The 16,846-nt window shown below is 42.4% G+C and overlaps 1 protein-coding gene across 1 annotated transcript; it reads right to left on the bottom strand.

The window, feature by feature from the left end:
* Positions 1 to 4,137: 4,137 nt before the first annotated feature.
* On the bottom strand, positions 4,138 to 5,535 carry LOC143859431 (uncharacterized). The gene is made up of 2 exons (XM_077370143.1): positions 5,410 to 5,535; positions 4,138 to 5,244 (listed from the first exon to the last, which is right to left on the bottom strand). The coding sequence occupies exons 1-2, from the start codon at positions 5,533 to 5,535 to the stop codon at positions 4,138 to 4,140; spliced, it is 1,233 nt and encodes a 410-aa protein (XP_077226258.1).
* Positions 5,536 to 16,846: the final 11,311 nt, after the last annotated feature.

Here is a 16,846-nt window from a genome sequence, read left to right as displayed (position 1 = left end):
TTTCTAAACCTCATCTTTGTGCATCATTTGGTTTTGGGAGAACATCCTACTCGGCTTGGCAACATACCCCTTACCCTTATGGGTATTGGGTTGCACATTTGTTGCACCCTAGGGCTAGGTAGCTGTCCGGCCCGGCTGGTTGTTTTACCTTTGCCAAATATGCACAAGGTTTCTTTTTCCTTATTACTTGTTGAGCTTTATCTTAGTTTGATAGTTCACTAGCATAGGAATCCGTCCTTAGTCTAGAGAGTCAGTCCTCTTGTTCAGGAATCAAATTCTATCATCATAGGGGTTAGGATTTTATCCAACCTCTCATCGTATCATGTTTTTTCTATCCGCTCTTGCAAGGTATAGGATGCTGTCCAACCCTTGCAGAGCTGTGTTTCTGTTCTTTTCCCCCGCAAAGCATAGGATGCTGTCCAACCTTTGCGGGATATCAGGAGTCTGTCCTCCCCTTATGATGATAGGATTTGTCCCCCTTGAGTCAAAAACACTTAAAAACAACAAAAACATCTGAAAAACCAAAAATCTCAAAAATCTTGAGTCATTAGAAGTAGTTAGGAAATCTGTTCCGAACTACGTTGGCTTGATCCCTTTCCACGGAGTACGTAGTGCAGCTTGGGATCCACATCCCAAGTCCAGCCAAACCTTTAAAAATAAGCATTTTAAATCTTTCAAAATTATAAAAATCTTTCAAAATATTGTTTTCTTCGAAAAGATCTTCCTCTAGAGTTAGGAGCTTGTCCTAGTTAGAGAGTTTTTGAGTCGGGAGTTGCTCCCTCGTTCATTTGTTTGTTTGTTGTGTGTTTTATTTGTTTGTGTTAGAGTTAGGAGTGAGTCCTAGCTAGGAGTTTTACGCCTCCTTCCGGTCAGTTGGCGATCCACATCGCCAATTGATGACTAGGTCTAAGATGCGATAGATCCTACTGTTTTCCTTAGAATATACAGCTTAGCTACACATAGATTATAAGAACCACCTGCATTAGCTTAGAGCTAACCTGCATTTAGTTAGGGCATATAGGGTGTCCTAAAATCTACAATCCATTGGAATTTAAATAATCACACAAGAAGCTTTAAAAACTAGTCTGGTCTTTTAGATCGAGTCTAGGATAGATGTCTAGATGTCTTAGGCATGATAGCTTAGAATAGGTGGAAGAACTACGTTGCCTTGATTCTCGTGGAGGCGGGGATACGTAGGCTTCTTTGGATGAACATCAGATCATCTAAAGACTCGGGCCTAGGTATAGATTAGAGTTTTTAGGGTTGTATGGTATCGAGTCATTTTCTATGTTTTGCAGTGTTTTCTTACTTTATTGCGCAGACCTTATACTTTTTGGTGTGTCATGCATGTGTTTGTTCATCAGAACTTAGACACCCATTAGGCATGTCACTTATAACCTAGCTATGCTTAGATGACACATGTTTCTTTTATTTTATCTTGTGTGCCTTTGATTTCCTCTCCGAGACATGCATAATTAGATAGACGTCTTCTCGGAGATATTCATTCTCATTTCATATGACTTTCGCCCAAAACTCTTCAAAATTAATAAATAAATGGCATAAGAGACCAGGTGTTTGCACTTGGGCGGATGAGGTGCTCTTTAGACCTTCCGAATTCGTAACCAGGCACGAACCCTATTTTATATCTCTGGTTATCCGTTGCAACAGAGCATAGTATGGGATCCAGGGCCCATTTACCTTTTTCCTTGGATGGCGACTCTTCTTTGTTTAAGGTACGCCTCGAATCTGGGTTAATCCCCGAATCGAGAGGTATCTCACATTTTATATCGCCACTCATGCTGTGAGAGGCACATTCTTTCGAGAGTTCCTTGGTAGAGCTCTCCATTCACGTGGATGATCCATAGAGACAGTTAGCGCGTAGGGGCTCGTCCCTCATCGCCCCCCCTCTCTCGGATCGGGGTCCACAAGTTGACAGCGGACTCTTTGAGAAGTAGATGCTAGACTCCATTGGGGACTAGCTTTGCTGATGAGCTGACTATAGAGTAGGCTTAGCTTGGGAATTTGGAGGTTTGACTCGAGATGTGATCGAGCTTCTCTCATCTCAACTTGCTGGAGACATTGGTTTATTCTGATTGTCCTTGTGGATTTGACAGCTTTTATGACTTGGCGTGATTTGCCAAGTCATAAAAGATGCCCCTAGTGTACTTCATACTTCCATGACTAGAGTCTTAATAAAGCAATACAAATGCAGGGAAACAAATATTTCATTTCATGAATATTGGATTTACAAAGCTCTGTGTGTAGAGGAAACATGAAAACAATGAGGTCAATTCTCCCTGAGAGGTCTCTTTCAATTCTGTCAGCTGCTGGAATTGTCACATAGGCTTAATAATCTGCTCTTCTCCTGAACCCTGTTCTGATTCACATTATCTTCTGAAGACCTGAATTCTTGCTTTGATGCCTGTCACCCTAGCTCTGGGAAAGGTACAGACCATACAAGACCTTGGAGATTTAGACTTGACATGCGACAGACTTCAACAAGTGACAAGTAAAAGACATTGACAAGCACAGGACTTGGATTTCGAGAAAGACTCAACTTGCTTCTTGATCTGACAAATATTTTAAATGGTGAAGGTTAACCACTCTTAGAGTGACTTGAATACCACTAAAAGTGATTCATTCCCTGCTCGGTATTACCGTCATGGTCATTAAACCCCTTGGATTGGTTAGTCTTAAATGCCCCTAGTTTAGATAAAGGTCAAAGCAAGTCATGCCGGCACTATTCAGACTTTGATGATGCCATTACTGTGTTACAAGTCTTGTCTGCCTCAGTTGTTCAGCTTCTTTAGAAATCACTGCCACTGACCAGATCGCCTTTTCAGGTTTTCAATCTGGCGGACAGCTTGCCTTAATTTTTGCCTGAATTGCCCTTGCGAGTTTTCAATTCAGCAGGCTCACACCTTGATTTTTGCCAAAGCCGCCCTTTCGAGTTTTCAACTTAGCAGGTGAATGACCCTAACTTTTGCTTAGATTGCCCTTGCGGGTTTTCAATCTAACGGGTCTTCAGACTCCATTTTTTTATTTTCTTAGCCTCAAACCTTTGCCTATTGCACCAAAAGGACTTTTTAGGTAGGTTATGGTTTGAAAGAACGGAGTTTTGGTAAGTTTTCCAAGGTTTCGACCGAATCTGGACTTGCCAGACTGCCTACGTACCCCCAAAGGATGGGGATCAGGTCGAGCGTAGTTCAAGGCACAAATGCCCCTAGTTTAATGGGTTTTCAAAAGAGAATAGTTTTGATTTTGTGTAAGCTCAAAAGGGTTTTGCAAATGATTCTTTTGATATGTTTTTTTTTTTTTTTTTTTTTTAAGAAAAGATTTTTGGTTTGAAGCTCTGGTCGGCCAAGGAAGGCCTTCTGGTGCTCTAAGCATAGTACTTCTTGAGTTGATCAAGGTTTGTTGGCTCTGTTAGCTTTTCTCCATTTTCATCGAGGAGTCTGATGGCTTTTCCAGGCAGGACTTCGTCAACAATGTATGGACCTGACCATTTCGGCTTGAATTTACCTCTGTGATCATATACCGGTGCCCGGAAGGATTTCAGAACAAGATCTCCCTTCTTGAGGTCTCGAACACAAACTTTCTTGTTGAAGGCTCTCTCGACACGGCGTTGATACCCCTGAACATGGTACAATGCTTTCAGCCTCTTTTCGTCAATCATTTGTAACTCCTGATATCTAGCTTGAGCCCAAACAGATTCTGGCAGCCCAGCTTCCATCATCACTCTCAGGGAGGGAATTCGCAGTTCAACAAGCAAGACAGCTTCCATTCCGTACACCAGAGAATACGGAGTTGCACCTGTAAAGGATCTGATCGATGTCCTATAGGCCCACAAAGCATACGGGAGCTTGTTCGACCAATCTTTGTAAGTCTCAGTCATCTTGCTGATGATTACTTTGATGTTTTTATTAGCAGCTTCAACAGCTCCGTTTGTTTGAGGTCTATAGGGCGAAGACTTATGATGCTTGATCTTAAACTCCTCACACAGGTGTGCCACCTCCTTCTTGAAATGGGACCCATTGTCTGAAATTAGTTCATGTGGTACTCCATATCTGCAAATAATATTTGCTTTGATGAACTTAGCAACAGAAGCCGAGGTCAATGACGCATACGAAGCAGCTTCTATCCACTTTGTGAAGTAATCAATGGCAACCAAGATATACTCATGCCACTTGAAGACTTCGGACTTATCTTCCCAATGATATGTATTCCCCATACTGAGAACGACCACGGTGAATTAAGAGAAAGTAACTGAGAAGGCGGCACATGGATGAGATTGGCGTAGACCTGACACTTGTGACATTTCTTCACATAAGCGTAGTAATCTGCTGCCATTGTCGGCCAGTAATACCCAAGTCTGAGAATCTTCCTTGACAGCATCTTTCCGCTCATATGCGGTCCACAAACTCCTTCGTGCATTTGCTCTATGAGTTCAGCTACTTGATCCTCATCTATACACAAAAGCTGGATTCCATTGAACGACCTTCTGTATAACTCTTCACCACTGATGACAAAGTTAGAGGCCAATTTCTGAAGAGATCTTCGCTCTTTTCCTGAAGCTTCAGGCGGATGCCCCTTGCCTGAGATGAAGTCTTTGATATCTGTGTACCAAGGCTTGCCATCTGGACACCTTGCTATTATTTCAATGGCGTTAACATGCGCCGGGGCCCATTGAAGCCTTACTTCTAATGGTTGAACCTCCATTGTTGCAGAAATATCAAGCATTGAAGCCAGAGTAGCTAATGCATTAGCAAAATGATTCTTTGTTCTAGATAAGTGAGTGAATGTGATATTTCTGACATTTCTGACCAGAGACTCTAGGTACATATTATACGAAATCAACTTATCTTCTCTTGTTTTCCAGTTTCCGTTGATTTGACAGATGATCAGAATTGAATCTCCAAATACGTCTAGGTCCTGAATGTGCAAGGCTATGGCTGCTTCCAAACCTGCGATACACACCTCGTATTCTGCCATATTGTTTGTGTACTTGAACTGAAGTTTGATGGATATAGGGATATACTCTTTTCTTGGTGACACCAACACCGCCCCTACACCTTGGCCTTGATTATTCACTGCTCCGTCGAAGTACATCAACCACTTTGTATCTGAAACTTCATCATCCACAATCATTATCTCCTCATCTAGAAACTCTGCTTTCAAAAATTCATTATTTTCTGCTGGTGAATCAGCTAACTGTTCAGCTATCACACGCCCCTTAATTGACTTCTGAGTGACATAAGTGATATCAAACTCAGACAATAACAACAACCACCTGGCAGTTCTTCCGGTGAGGGCTGGCTTCTCGAACAAATATTTCAATGGGTCCATCCGTGAGAGTAGAAGAATCATATTCGATAACAAATAATGCCTAAGCTTTTGAGTAGCCCAAACCAGTGCCAGACAGGTCTTTTCGAGGATGGTGTACTTCTGCTCGTACTCCAACATTTTCTTGCTGACGTAGTAAATGGCTCTTTCTCGCTTCGACCTCGGGTCTTGTTGCGCTAACATATACCCCATTGTTGTGTCAGTAACAGACAAGTACAGCAACATCGGTTGTCCTGGTATGATTGGGACAAAACTGGTGGTAAAGCCAAACACTGCTTGATTTTCTCGAAAGCTTCTTGACACTCTTCGTTCCATTTCTTTGAAGCATTCTTCTTTAAGAGCTTGAAAATCGGTTCACAAGTCGTTGTCAACTATGCAATGAACCTTCTCAGATATTGAACCTTGCATAAGAACCCACGGATCTGTTTCTCGGTCTTTGGAGGCACCATTTCTTGGATATCTTTGATTTTCTGTGGATCTACTTCAATCCCTCTCTGGCTGACCAAGAATCCCAGCAGTTTTCCTGATGTAACCCCAAATACACACTTATTCGGGTTGAGACGGAGCTTGAACTTTTGAATTCGCTGGAAGAACTTTCTCAATGCCCCTTCATGCTCTTCCCTGGTCTTCGTTTTAACGATCATGTCATCAACATATACTTCGACCTCTTTGTGTATCATGTCATGCAGTAAAGTGGTAGCAGCTCTCTGATATGTTGCTCCAGCATTTTTTAGTCCAAATGGCATAACTCTGTAGCAATACATCCCCCATTGAGTGATGAAGGCCGTCTTGATCATGTCTTCAGGAGCCATCTTGATCTGGTTTTATCCTGAGAATCCATCCATAAATGAAAGGAGAGCATGGCCTGCTGTGTTGTCCACCAAGATGTCAATGTGTGGCAAAGGAAAATCATCTTTCGGACTTGCTCTGTTCAGATCTCTGAGGTCCACACACATTCTGACTTTTCCGTCCTTTTTGGGCACCGGTACTATGTTGGCTAACCATTCGGGGTATTCAACGAATTGAATAAAGCCAACCTCCAACTGCTTCTGAACTTCATCTCTGACTAACAAGTCCCACTCTGGTTTCATTTTTCGGAGTTTTTGCTTTTTCGGCCTGACACTTGGGATTAGGGGAAGTCTATGTTGAACAATGTCTTCACTTAATCCCGGCATGTCATCATAGGACCAAGCAAAAACTTCTTTGAATTCCTTTAATAGGGCAATTAATTCCTCATGCTCTTCAGGAGTTAATGTTTTGCCAATTCGAATTTCCCGATTAGGGTTTCATCGCCAATATTGATGGTCTCGATTTCCTCTTCGAATGGTTTTGCTCGACGCTGCTCCTCCTGCCTAATCATGTGTTTGATTTCAGGGGGAGTTTCGTTAGCATCCTCATCAGAGGGGGAGTCTTGATTATTATTATTATTAATTTGATCAGATAAAGAAGCAGAAATTGAAGTAGAGACAGGCGAATAAAAAGAAGAGTCTTTTATTTCATTCAAAGAAATCGAAGTTACATCTGTTGACATCTATTGATGCGCCCTCAATGGGCTCAGTATTGAAATCCTTAGAAATCTTTACAGACTCATCATCAGACTAGACTACCATATGAATAGACTTGACAAACTCGGTAGACTCAACGGAAGATGCAACGGACTCTGCATCGGATTGAACAGCGGCATCAGAAGACTCCTCATCGATTTCATCGACGGGCTCGATCACTATTGTACCTACATCAAAAGAAACATTAGATATAGCAAACTCTATTTTTAACATGGAAATGGACATATAGCTAGAGACAACAGACTCTTTGATAGAAATAGGACTGTACTGGATGACGACTTGGAGTATGACCTGAGAACTCCAGTTCGTGAGAGGTCCCTCGGCTGGGGTGATAAGGCTTTCAGGATCAAGGATCAGCGCATCTCCTCCGATCATGGTTACAATCGGTAACTCAACCTGGAACAGGGAATTCAGATGACACGGCTCAAGGATATCAGCCCAATCAACCTCTGGTTCGATCTCATGAATCTGCAAACTCGGGTACTCATCTGGCAGCTCCATATCAAAAAATATCTCAAATCCTGGCAGCTCTTGCCCTGTTAACTCATCAACCCACGGCTCTGCGAACCCACAGAATGCAAAGTCATCTCCCTCTCTGCGGTACTTACCATTTCTGATCAGACTAAATGGTTTCATCGGCAGCTCCAGACCCTGACAACGAAGCTCGGACCATTTCCGCATGTAATTTCTCATTTCTCTAATCTCATCAAGGTTCATATCCGAGTCCAAACAACCCTTCATTCTTTCTCATTGCAGGCCACTCGACTATCCCCTGATGATTGCGACGCAGACCTGCACCGAGAATGTACCCCTGTCTACGCATCATTTTTACAACCTGGGGATTAGTGTTGGTGAGGAACAAAATCTCTTCATTCTTTGCTTTTTCAAATGATATGGCTGTGACTTCTACAGAGAACCCGGTCAGGCTAACATCACCTTTCTTTTCTGAGGTACCCACTTATGAAATTTGGCCTACCTCCAAATCAGGATCACCCTTAACTGTTATCACCCTGTTGTTTCTGATGAACTTAAGTTTCTGGTGCAGTGAAGAAGGAATAACTCCAACCTTATGGAGCCAAGGTCGGCCAAGAAAGAGAAGGAAAGACGGTTTGATATCGAGCACTTGGAACTCTATTTCAAAGATTTCTCCTCCTATCAGAATTTCAGTTGCCAGCGTTCCAATAACGTCGCGCCTGGTACCGTCATACGCCAAAATTCCTTGTTCAGAAGGAATGAAGTCATTTGGCCCAAATTCCAAGACAGTAGCAGTGGCCAACGGACATACATTCAGTGTGGATCCGTTGTCAACTAATACATCTGGGACCTTCTTCTCGTTACAGATAACAGTGATTTTCAGTGGACACGTATGATTGCAACCCTCAGGTGTCAAATCTTCATCAGTCAAAGAAAGAGTCTTGGACACCCTAGCCATCGCTACTAAACCAACCAGCTCATCAAATGTAATATCTACGGATACCTGTGCAGCATTCAACTCTCTTAGTACAACTCGATGGTGCTTTGGGGAAGCCATAAGCAAACCCCAAATCGAAATATTAGCCTGGGTCTTTTTAAGTTGATGTAAAAGATTCTCATTTTCTTCTTCGCAACTCGGTTTGTTTTGCTTTTGCGCTTCTGCGGCCCTTACAACTTCAGTTGGGTTCTCCGCTCTCAACTCAACAGGTTTGAAGATTCACCCACCACAAGTAACATGGCGAACTTCGTCACGTTGATCGTTCAAGAAATCAAAGTCATCATCATCAAAGCTTAGAACATACGGAGCGACATCTTGGACTTCCTCTTCATCACATTGAAGAATATAGGGACCAACAAAAGACTCGGCATAGTCATCTTCATCTCCGCCCACCACATGACGTTTCTCTTCCTCTACTTCTTCAATTTCCTCGCTAAATGCCAAGACAGTCGGTGAATCGGAAGCGATAGCACAGATCAAGGAAGCAGGTTTAAGAATAGGCTCTTCAGTAAAAACCGCCCCAATTGTAGGTGGAGGTCGTGCAGCATGAGTTGGTAATGGATTCTGGGTAATGTTTGGCATAGATACAACAATTTTTTTCGCTTCTATCATATCCTGGATTTTATGCCTCAAGGCCATGCAGTTATCTGTTAGGTGCCCTGCTCCTTGATGATATGCACAATACTGATCTTCAAGCCAATATCTGGGGAGAACAGCTGGTGGAGGTCTCGATCCTAAGAGAGTGATCTTTTTGTCTCTTAGTAACTTCTTGAGAGCGACAGATAAGGGGTAAGGCAGCAGATAAAAATGCCTTGGCGCTTTCTTCGTTGGCTGCTCTGTCTCTGCCACAACTCTTCTTACATTGCGTGCAGCACTCACATTATTAACTTCGGGCTTTTTGGCTACCATTGGTTTCTTTCCATTCCTCGGATCAAAAGATGACTTCGCCAGAGAACCCTTTAACAACGCATCTTCAGTTATGGTTCATGTCTTGATCAAGTGATTGAAATCAGGATAATACTGCGTCGCCATGAAGTGGTAATACTGGGGAGTGACCATAATTTTGATTTGATCTTCTTCCGGAGGGCGATTAGTCATCTGGGCAGCTTTTCTCCTCCATCTTCTTACAAAAGAGGTAAACGTTTCCTGAGGTCCTTGCTTTATTGCTTTCAGATCCCTCTTCGTAACTTCTATTCCTTCTTCCATCGAAAATTGCTCAACAAAGTTGTTAGCAATTTCGTCTAAAGTTCCGAGTTCTTCGGGTTTCAAATGAAGGAACCACTTCTTAGCTACTCCTGCCAGAGACATCAGAAATACCTTAGCGATCTGCTCTGGAGACAGCCCATACCCTTCTAGATTTTTAATGAACGACCTTAGATGACTCCACGGGCACCCCGTTCCATCATATTTATCAAAGTCTGGCATTCTGAATTTTGGAGGAAGGGTGACACCAGGGAAAAGGGAAAACTCAGACATGTTGATCTTCTTTGGGCCCTTAACTTGCATGCTTTCAACTTGTTGGGTCAATTTCTCAACTTTATCGACCAATTCTTTCTCTTTGCTTGGCTTAGCTGATTGCGGGAGACAGTTCTCCTCTACATATTGCTCGTCATAGAAATCATCTTCAGGGGAGATGACAGACCGAACAAAGCCCGGAATCACAATAGGAGGATTTTGGACTACAGGTTGCTTCGAGGTAGCAGTTTTCTCACTTTTCAACTGAGTAACCTCTTCCTTTGGGGTAGATACCTCTCTTGTAAGGTCCTCATCATGTTTCTCATTTCAGCCAACATTTGATTTGACTCGGCCATTTGCTTAACTCAAACTCCTGAAATGGAAGTAAAAACACTAATTTAAATTAAGATAATCAGAAAGAATATTATGTACAAATTGAAACAAGAGATAATACAAACACATCTCTCCCTTGGGCGAAAACCAACAGTACAACAATTGTAAGAGGAGTCATGACGGCCCATCAAACCTAAATGAATAACCATCACACTTAGGGTGCTTCAGATAAAAATCCAGCAGCATGACGGCCCTCCAAAAGGATCATGCCAATGTAAACTCATGGTTTATCACTAACACTAAAGAATAGGGCCACACTCAGAAGGTTTAAAATAAAATCCGGCAGCATGACGGCCCCATTGAAGGATCATGGTAAGGTAAGCTCACGGTTCATCAATAACCCTTAAGAATAGCGATCACACTCACTATATTCTGGGTAAAATCCAGCAGCATGACGACTATAATAGGAGATGTGGTACTGTAAGCACATGGTTTGTCAACAAGCCTAAAAGGATAATGACCACACTCAAGGTATTTAGGAAAAATCCGGCAGCATGACGACTGTACTAGGAGTGGTACGCAAAAGCACATGGTTTGTCAACAAGCCTAAAAGGATAATGATCACTCTAAGGTTTTTAGGAAAAATCTGGCAGCATGACGGCTGTGCAAAGGGGTCTGGACAACTAAGTATAGAGAGCATGCCGACAAGTTCAAGATGAAATAGTGCTCTCAGCAAGAACACACACTCCGGTAATGATAATGGCAATGTAGACTCATAATTGGCATGTGGAATGCGATCTTATCAGGATCGATGAAAGGATCAGGCTCACGGAAGATAGATCATGGCTATAAAGATAATGATGTGAAACTAATGATCTGATCATAATCCAAAAGACGGATAGATGGGAAAAATTGGTATGATTAAGGAGGAAAACCTAACTAAGAAGCAGACCCTAATCTAGTAAATAAATATATATACATATATCCTAACCAGGGGCACCAATCCTAGTCTAATCTAGCGGAGTCAAGGAAGTCTCGACTCATGACAGACAAGTGAGTGTACGAGGACTGCGCTGTAGCCACATAAAGTGAGCTATCCTAGTCTATAAATGAGTCAGGGCTCCTAACTCTAGGCTCCACATGTGTAAGCAACACACGTTCATCTCTATATGAATGCAATATATACATATATAAACACGGGCACTTCCTAGTTCGGTTTCACTAAGTCAGTAAGTATATACATAATATATAAAACAAAGTAGAGCTCCGGACTCATCGGGCACTATGCATATGATCCATACTTTAGATGTATAACACAAGTACACCTAGTGTTATACATAGTATGCTTCATTGCTCATCGGCTGCTGTAAACACAAGTGTACCTAGTGTTTACGGTTGCAGTGCTGGCGCATAGCTTAGAAATAGATTCAACAGCCCAGCAGGGTAATGACATCCCATCTGATACGTGTCAAATCTATCCCGTGGAGCCAATAATAATAATAAAAAAAACAAGGAAAAAAGATAAATAATAATGCATGCTGTGCAGTGTGTGATTCCCTTGTTTTACGCACCCATGTGGGTGCCCCTGGATTTCTAAGCGATTAATTTCCCATTTAATTTGATTTTACCCCAATATTTCTTCAAAATTATTAAAAATGGCATTTTTTTACAGAGTTAGGCAATGTTCCAAGAACTCCCCAGCAGAGTCGCCAGCCTGTGGACCCCGATCCCGAGGACGGTGGGCGAGGGACATGAGATCCCACGTCAATCCTCTAAGATCTCCTCAATGTGAAGGAGATCTCTACCAAGGAACTTTCGAAATGGTGCCACTCAAAGCATGGGTGGCGATATAAATGAGATACCTCTTGATTCAAGGACTAGCCCGGAACCAAGATGTACCTATAACAAAGAAGAGTCGTCATCCAAGGAAGTAGGCCCTGGATCCCATGAAATACTCTGTTGCAACGGATAACCAGAGATACAAAAGTCCGTGCCTGGTGACGAATCGAGAAGGTGTTAAGCGCCCCCAATTCGCCCAAGTGCAAGCACCTGGTCTCTTATGCCATTCTTAATTAACTTTGAAGGGTTTTGGGCGAGAATCATGTGAAATGGGAACGAGTATCCCTGAGAAAGCGTCTATCTAAGCATGCATGACCCGGGAATGGGTAAAAGAAAATAAACATCCAAATCCTAACTCACCGCATCTAATCCTAACCCATCACATCTAGGGAAGTAGTAACATCCGCACGCATAGCTACAGCTAAGCAGATAATGACAGATAAGATGAGATAATCAGGAAAAACAGTAAAGAGCTACGTCTAAGCAGATAATTAAGATAAGATGAATGAATAAATGCTACGACTAAGCATGTGAGAGGACAGATAAGCACAGTAGTAAACTACCAAAGCAATAAAATAAACACACTAGCATGCGAGCCTATACAAGAGATAATGCTAAGAAAATAGTAATCAATCACATGCTAGAAAAGGTAAACAAGCTAAAAGTAACACATGAGAAGCCCAAGACAAACATACCATGAGCTAAAATATGTAAGGAAAGAAAGGAATCGGAAAATCGACGATATGCGAGAACCAAAAATGCCAGGGAAAAGAAAAGGGAACATACGATAGGCTCAGGGAGCGATTCTAAGGAATCAAGCCCAGTGATCATAATCTGTTGAAGATCAGACAAGTCTCGTGATCGTCATGACCTATCGTTGGGCTCAGCAAGGATGATCCCTGTGAAGGGGCCACGCTACGTCGTCGCCCGTCCCAAAACCCGATAAAACGTCAAAAAATTGATGAAAACCGAAAAACCACGATCAAGATCGAGAATGGAATGAAAAGAAGGCTCCGAGTGACCTGGCAATTACCATCCTTGCCCATTTTGGTTTTTGTTTTGAAAGGTTTGAAAGGTTTTTTAGAAGAGTTTAAATGATTTTTTGAAGGGTTTAAATGATTTTATTGAAAAGTTTGACTGAACTCGGGATGGCGGTCCCAAGCTGCCTACGTACCCTGTGGAAAGGGATCAAGCCAATGTAGTTCGAAACAGCTTTTCGAAATACGCTTTGAGTATTTTTTGTTGTTTTTGGATTTTTATTTTATCCCTTTTGATTGAAAGGGGGTTTTGGCTCAAGAGGTTGCCGTCCGTCATCGCCTTAACCCGAAGAAGCGTTCCCAAAATCATCGGGATCCTGAAATGCAAAAGAATCCCGAGGAACGTTTGAAAAATAATCCCGAAGAAATGAAGTAGATCATGGATAAGAGAGTTGGTCCCAAAAATCCTAAGGGACGGTAAGTAAATGAAGATCGTAGCAGCTCTACAATGATCCCAAACGCCAAAGCAAAATCTAAATGAGAGGCAAAAGAGAAGAGAATGAGGGGTTTGCCCTTCTGACCAACTTTTCTTACGAAACGAAATTGGGCTTGACCAAAATATATCAATCACTTTGGTCAACTTATTTCACGGAAAACAAAATTGATCCTGCCTTGGTAAAAGAGGTCAACTTGTTCCATACCAAACCAAGCCAACTCAACCAGCAAACACAATCATTTCGACCTAATTGCCCCATGTAAAGCGAAGTTGGTTCGACCAGGGAAGGGGAAATAGAGGCGACCTCCCCTTTTTTTTATCGTGAAAAGGACAAGAATACATGACAAGTGGGAATTCAGGCACTCATGAATAGACAACTTTGAATGAACAAATGACCACTTAGCTTATGGGAACAAATGAAGAGTCAATTCGGCAAACGGGGTAGAATATAAAATGTTCTCTAGAAAGGTCCCTTCTAAAATCCTCTACACTCACTTCACCAAACAGTGGACGGATGCCATGAGGGTCTATTTAAAAGACTAAACATATGCCACAAAAGCCAAACATTCCTATATAAAATCAAATGCTCATCGGAAACTCAAGAACGATCAAAACAAAAATCGGATATGGATTCAAGCCCATTATCCAAAACACACCTATTTTACTCATTTAAAACTGAAACCCACAACCGCGAACAATTAAAAAAAGCCCAATTTAGAGGGATCTACTTGCTTCTGTCAGGTTTCTGCCAATACAAATCGAATGAAGACTGAAAGCAATAAGAAAATGTGAATCAACTCATGCGATCAAAACCCCTACACATCGGCTTGAAACCATTCGAAATACATGAATCACTTAGGAAAAGAGTATATTAAGCAAGCATTTCATTCCCAAATTATAACTAAGGCATCTAGGATAAGGGTTGCACACCAAAAAGAAAGAAATGAATAAAAATCACTCACAGAGACGACGGACAAAGACCTGTAAAGCCCAACCCGAATTCTTAGCCACAACTGCTCGTTCAACTTGCGAAGTAAAGCTGCCCCTCTATCTCCTCTGTCCCCTGGAGTAATGGAGGTGGGAAATGATAGAAGTAGAAGGGACTGATGGAGATGGGTTAATGGTGGAGATGAACTAAGAAGATGATGGAGGTGTGGTGATTGGAATCGGCGAGATGACCGGAGAAGGAGACCGGCAGATATGGGGGATGTGATGGTCGAGCCCTCTCCTCTCTCTCTCTCTCTCTCTCTCTCTCTCTCTCTCTCTCTCTCTCTCTCTCTCTCTCTCTCTCTCTCTCTCTGTAAATTGCAACCCCACTCTCCCTTTGCCCTTTCTTCCGTTCTTTGATTGTAGCTAGGGTTTTCGAACAAAAATTAAAGGGAAATAATGGTGGTAGCTGAAATAAGTTGGCGATGGGAGCTCCGAACCTCCTCTTTCTCAAACCCTCTTTAGATCTCTATTTGCTCCACCGAGACCCTAACTTTTCCTTCTTACCAGCTTTCTCTCTCTAACCCTCTCTATTCTCTCTGCAATTTCTGCAGAAAAAACCCCAAAATTAGACAGACTCCCTTTTCCTTACATATCTGAAATTAATGGTGTGATGGGATATGATTAGGATTTGGTTACGGAGGTTAGTTTGAAAGCAATGGAGGAGAAGAAGGTAGAGATGATGCGGGAGATGGTGGCTGATGGAGGTGCAGAGTGGTGGTGGCAGTTTTGATGGATTCGGGGGTTTTTGAGAAGTGGGTTTAGGGTTATAAGAAAAAGTTGAAGATGGCGATGGTGGTAGAGACGATGGCGGGATGTGGGTGTGGTCGGTGGGGAAGTGGTGGGCGATGGAGTGGTGGAGGTGGAGATCCTGGAGGTGGGTCGAATTTACAGAGGTGGCTGATGGTTGAAGAGATGGTGCAGAGGCTGGCCGGAGTTGGGTCGAGGCCGGAGAAGACGAAGGATTGGGGTTTGGGTTTTATAGGTCTGGGTGGCCAGAATCCATGGTGGTGGTGGGGATTGGATCAAAAGGAGGTTGTGGAGTGGGAACGGAAGTCGGAGAAGATGATCCGAAAGTGGCCGGAGGTGGTAGCCAAACCCCTCTCCCTCTCTCTCTTTCTCTTGCAGCTGCTCCCCAAATGAGGCTCCCCTCAAACCCTAATTCGGTGGGGGGTTTGTAAAGGGAAGTGATAGATTTGCAGCCCCCACTCTCCTCTGGTACAGCCCCTCTCAAGTGTATTATGACTACTCTTTTTAACCCTATAGGGGGTGGTTCGGGTAAAAAAATGGGGTCAAGACTCCCTTCCCTCAACATTATCTCAACCCTATAATTTGATCTAATGGCCCTCACTCATTGCTTGTAGAGGAAGCAATAGAAATTTCCAAGAATGCCCTCTTGTAAATGGGAAATGATATATTATGCCCCCTTCTCTCTCATGGGCAGCCCCCATCTAGTGTATTTTATTTCTTCCTTTTTGCACTTGAGTGGGCTGCCCCAAGTAATAAAAAAAGACAAATATATCATTCTCCTTTTAATACAAGGGTTTGGTATTGTCACACCTCCCTTGTTTAAATCAACCCCCTTCCATTCGCAAATGAAACGACCTCACCCTCGCTTTGATAATCACACAAACTCAACTTGTCCTTTGACAGATTTTAATTCGAAAATGCACCCATTTAATCGCGGTCTAAACACTAAGAGACAAGGTAAGTTAGTAAAAATATCAAGGAGAGGTCGGGTTAGCATCATCCACACTTGAGAAATTTGTATATAGAGGTGCCACTACCAAAATTCAGGGGTATCGCGCTTTAAGGCTCGATTCCTTGGGAATTTCAGAGTTCAATTTTAGGTTTTCCAATTTAAGAGCTCGGCTTTGGACATTAGAAATTGGCTTCGGGACTTCACTTGATTTTGGGATTTTATTCGACTTTGGGGAAAATGGTCCGGTCAAAATGAGGTGTCTACAGTTACCTAAAGGAAGGAAAAATCAAAGAGAAAGGAAACCAAAACCTAAAAATTTCAAAGGAGAGTAAGAAGGAGAAAAAACAGGTGAGAGTGTTTCACATCAAAATAGGCCTATCTCACTCCACACAAACTTGGAGAGAGGGTTTCTCCACGACTGAATGTGAAGAAACACATTCATTACATACAAATTCAAATGAAAGGAGAAAAATGGAGAACGAAGGATAAAGCCTTCTTCCCCAAGCTTATCTTTAATTTCCAACATGGTTCATAGCTACCTTGATTTAATTAATGGCCTAGTAATCATCTTCCATAAATCTCCCATATGATCAAAAGATCCTTTGTGATGTTATTTTTAATTCATGATGGAATGATCAATGTATTGCAATGGATACCTTCACACACAAGATTTGATAG

This window comes from Tasmannia lanceolata, unplaced genomic scaffold (genome assembly GCF_043159265.1).
Source record: "Tasmannia lanceolata isolate RefF3 unplaced genomic scaffold, GAP_Taslan_0.1 ptg000029l, whole genome shotgun sequence".
Classification (NCBI taxonomy): Eukaryota; Viridiplantae; Streptophyta; class Magnoliopsida; order Canellales; family Winteraceae; genus Tasmannia; species Tasmannia lanceolata.
Note: the sequence above shows the minus strand (reverse complement) of the source record. Positions and strands in the feature narration are given on the sequence as shown.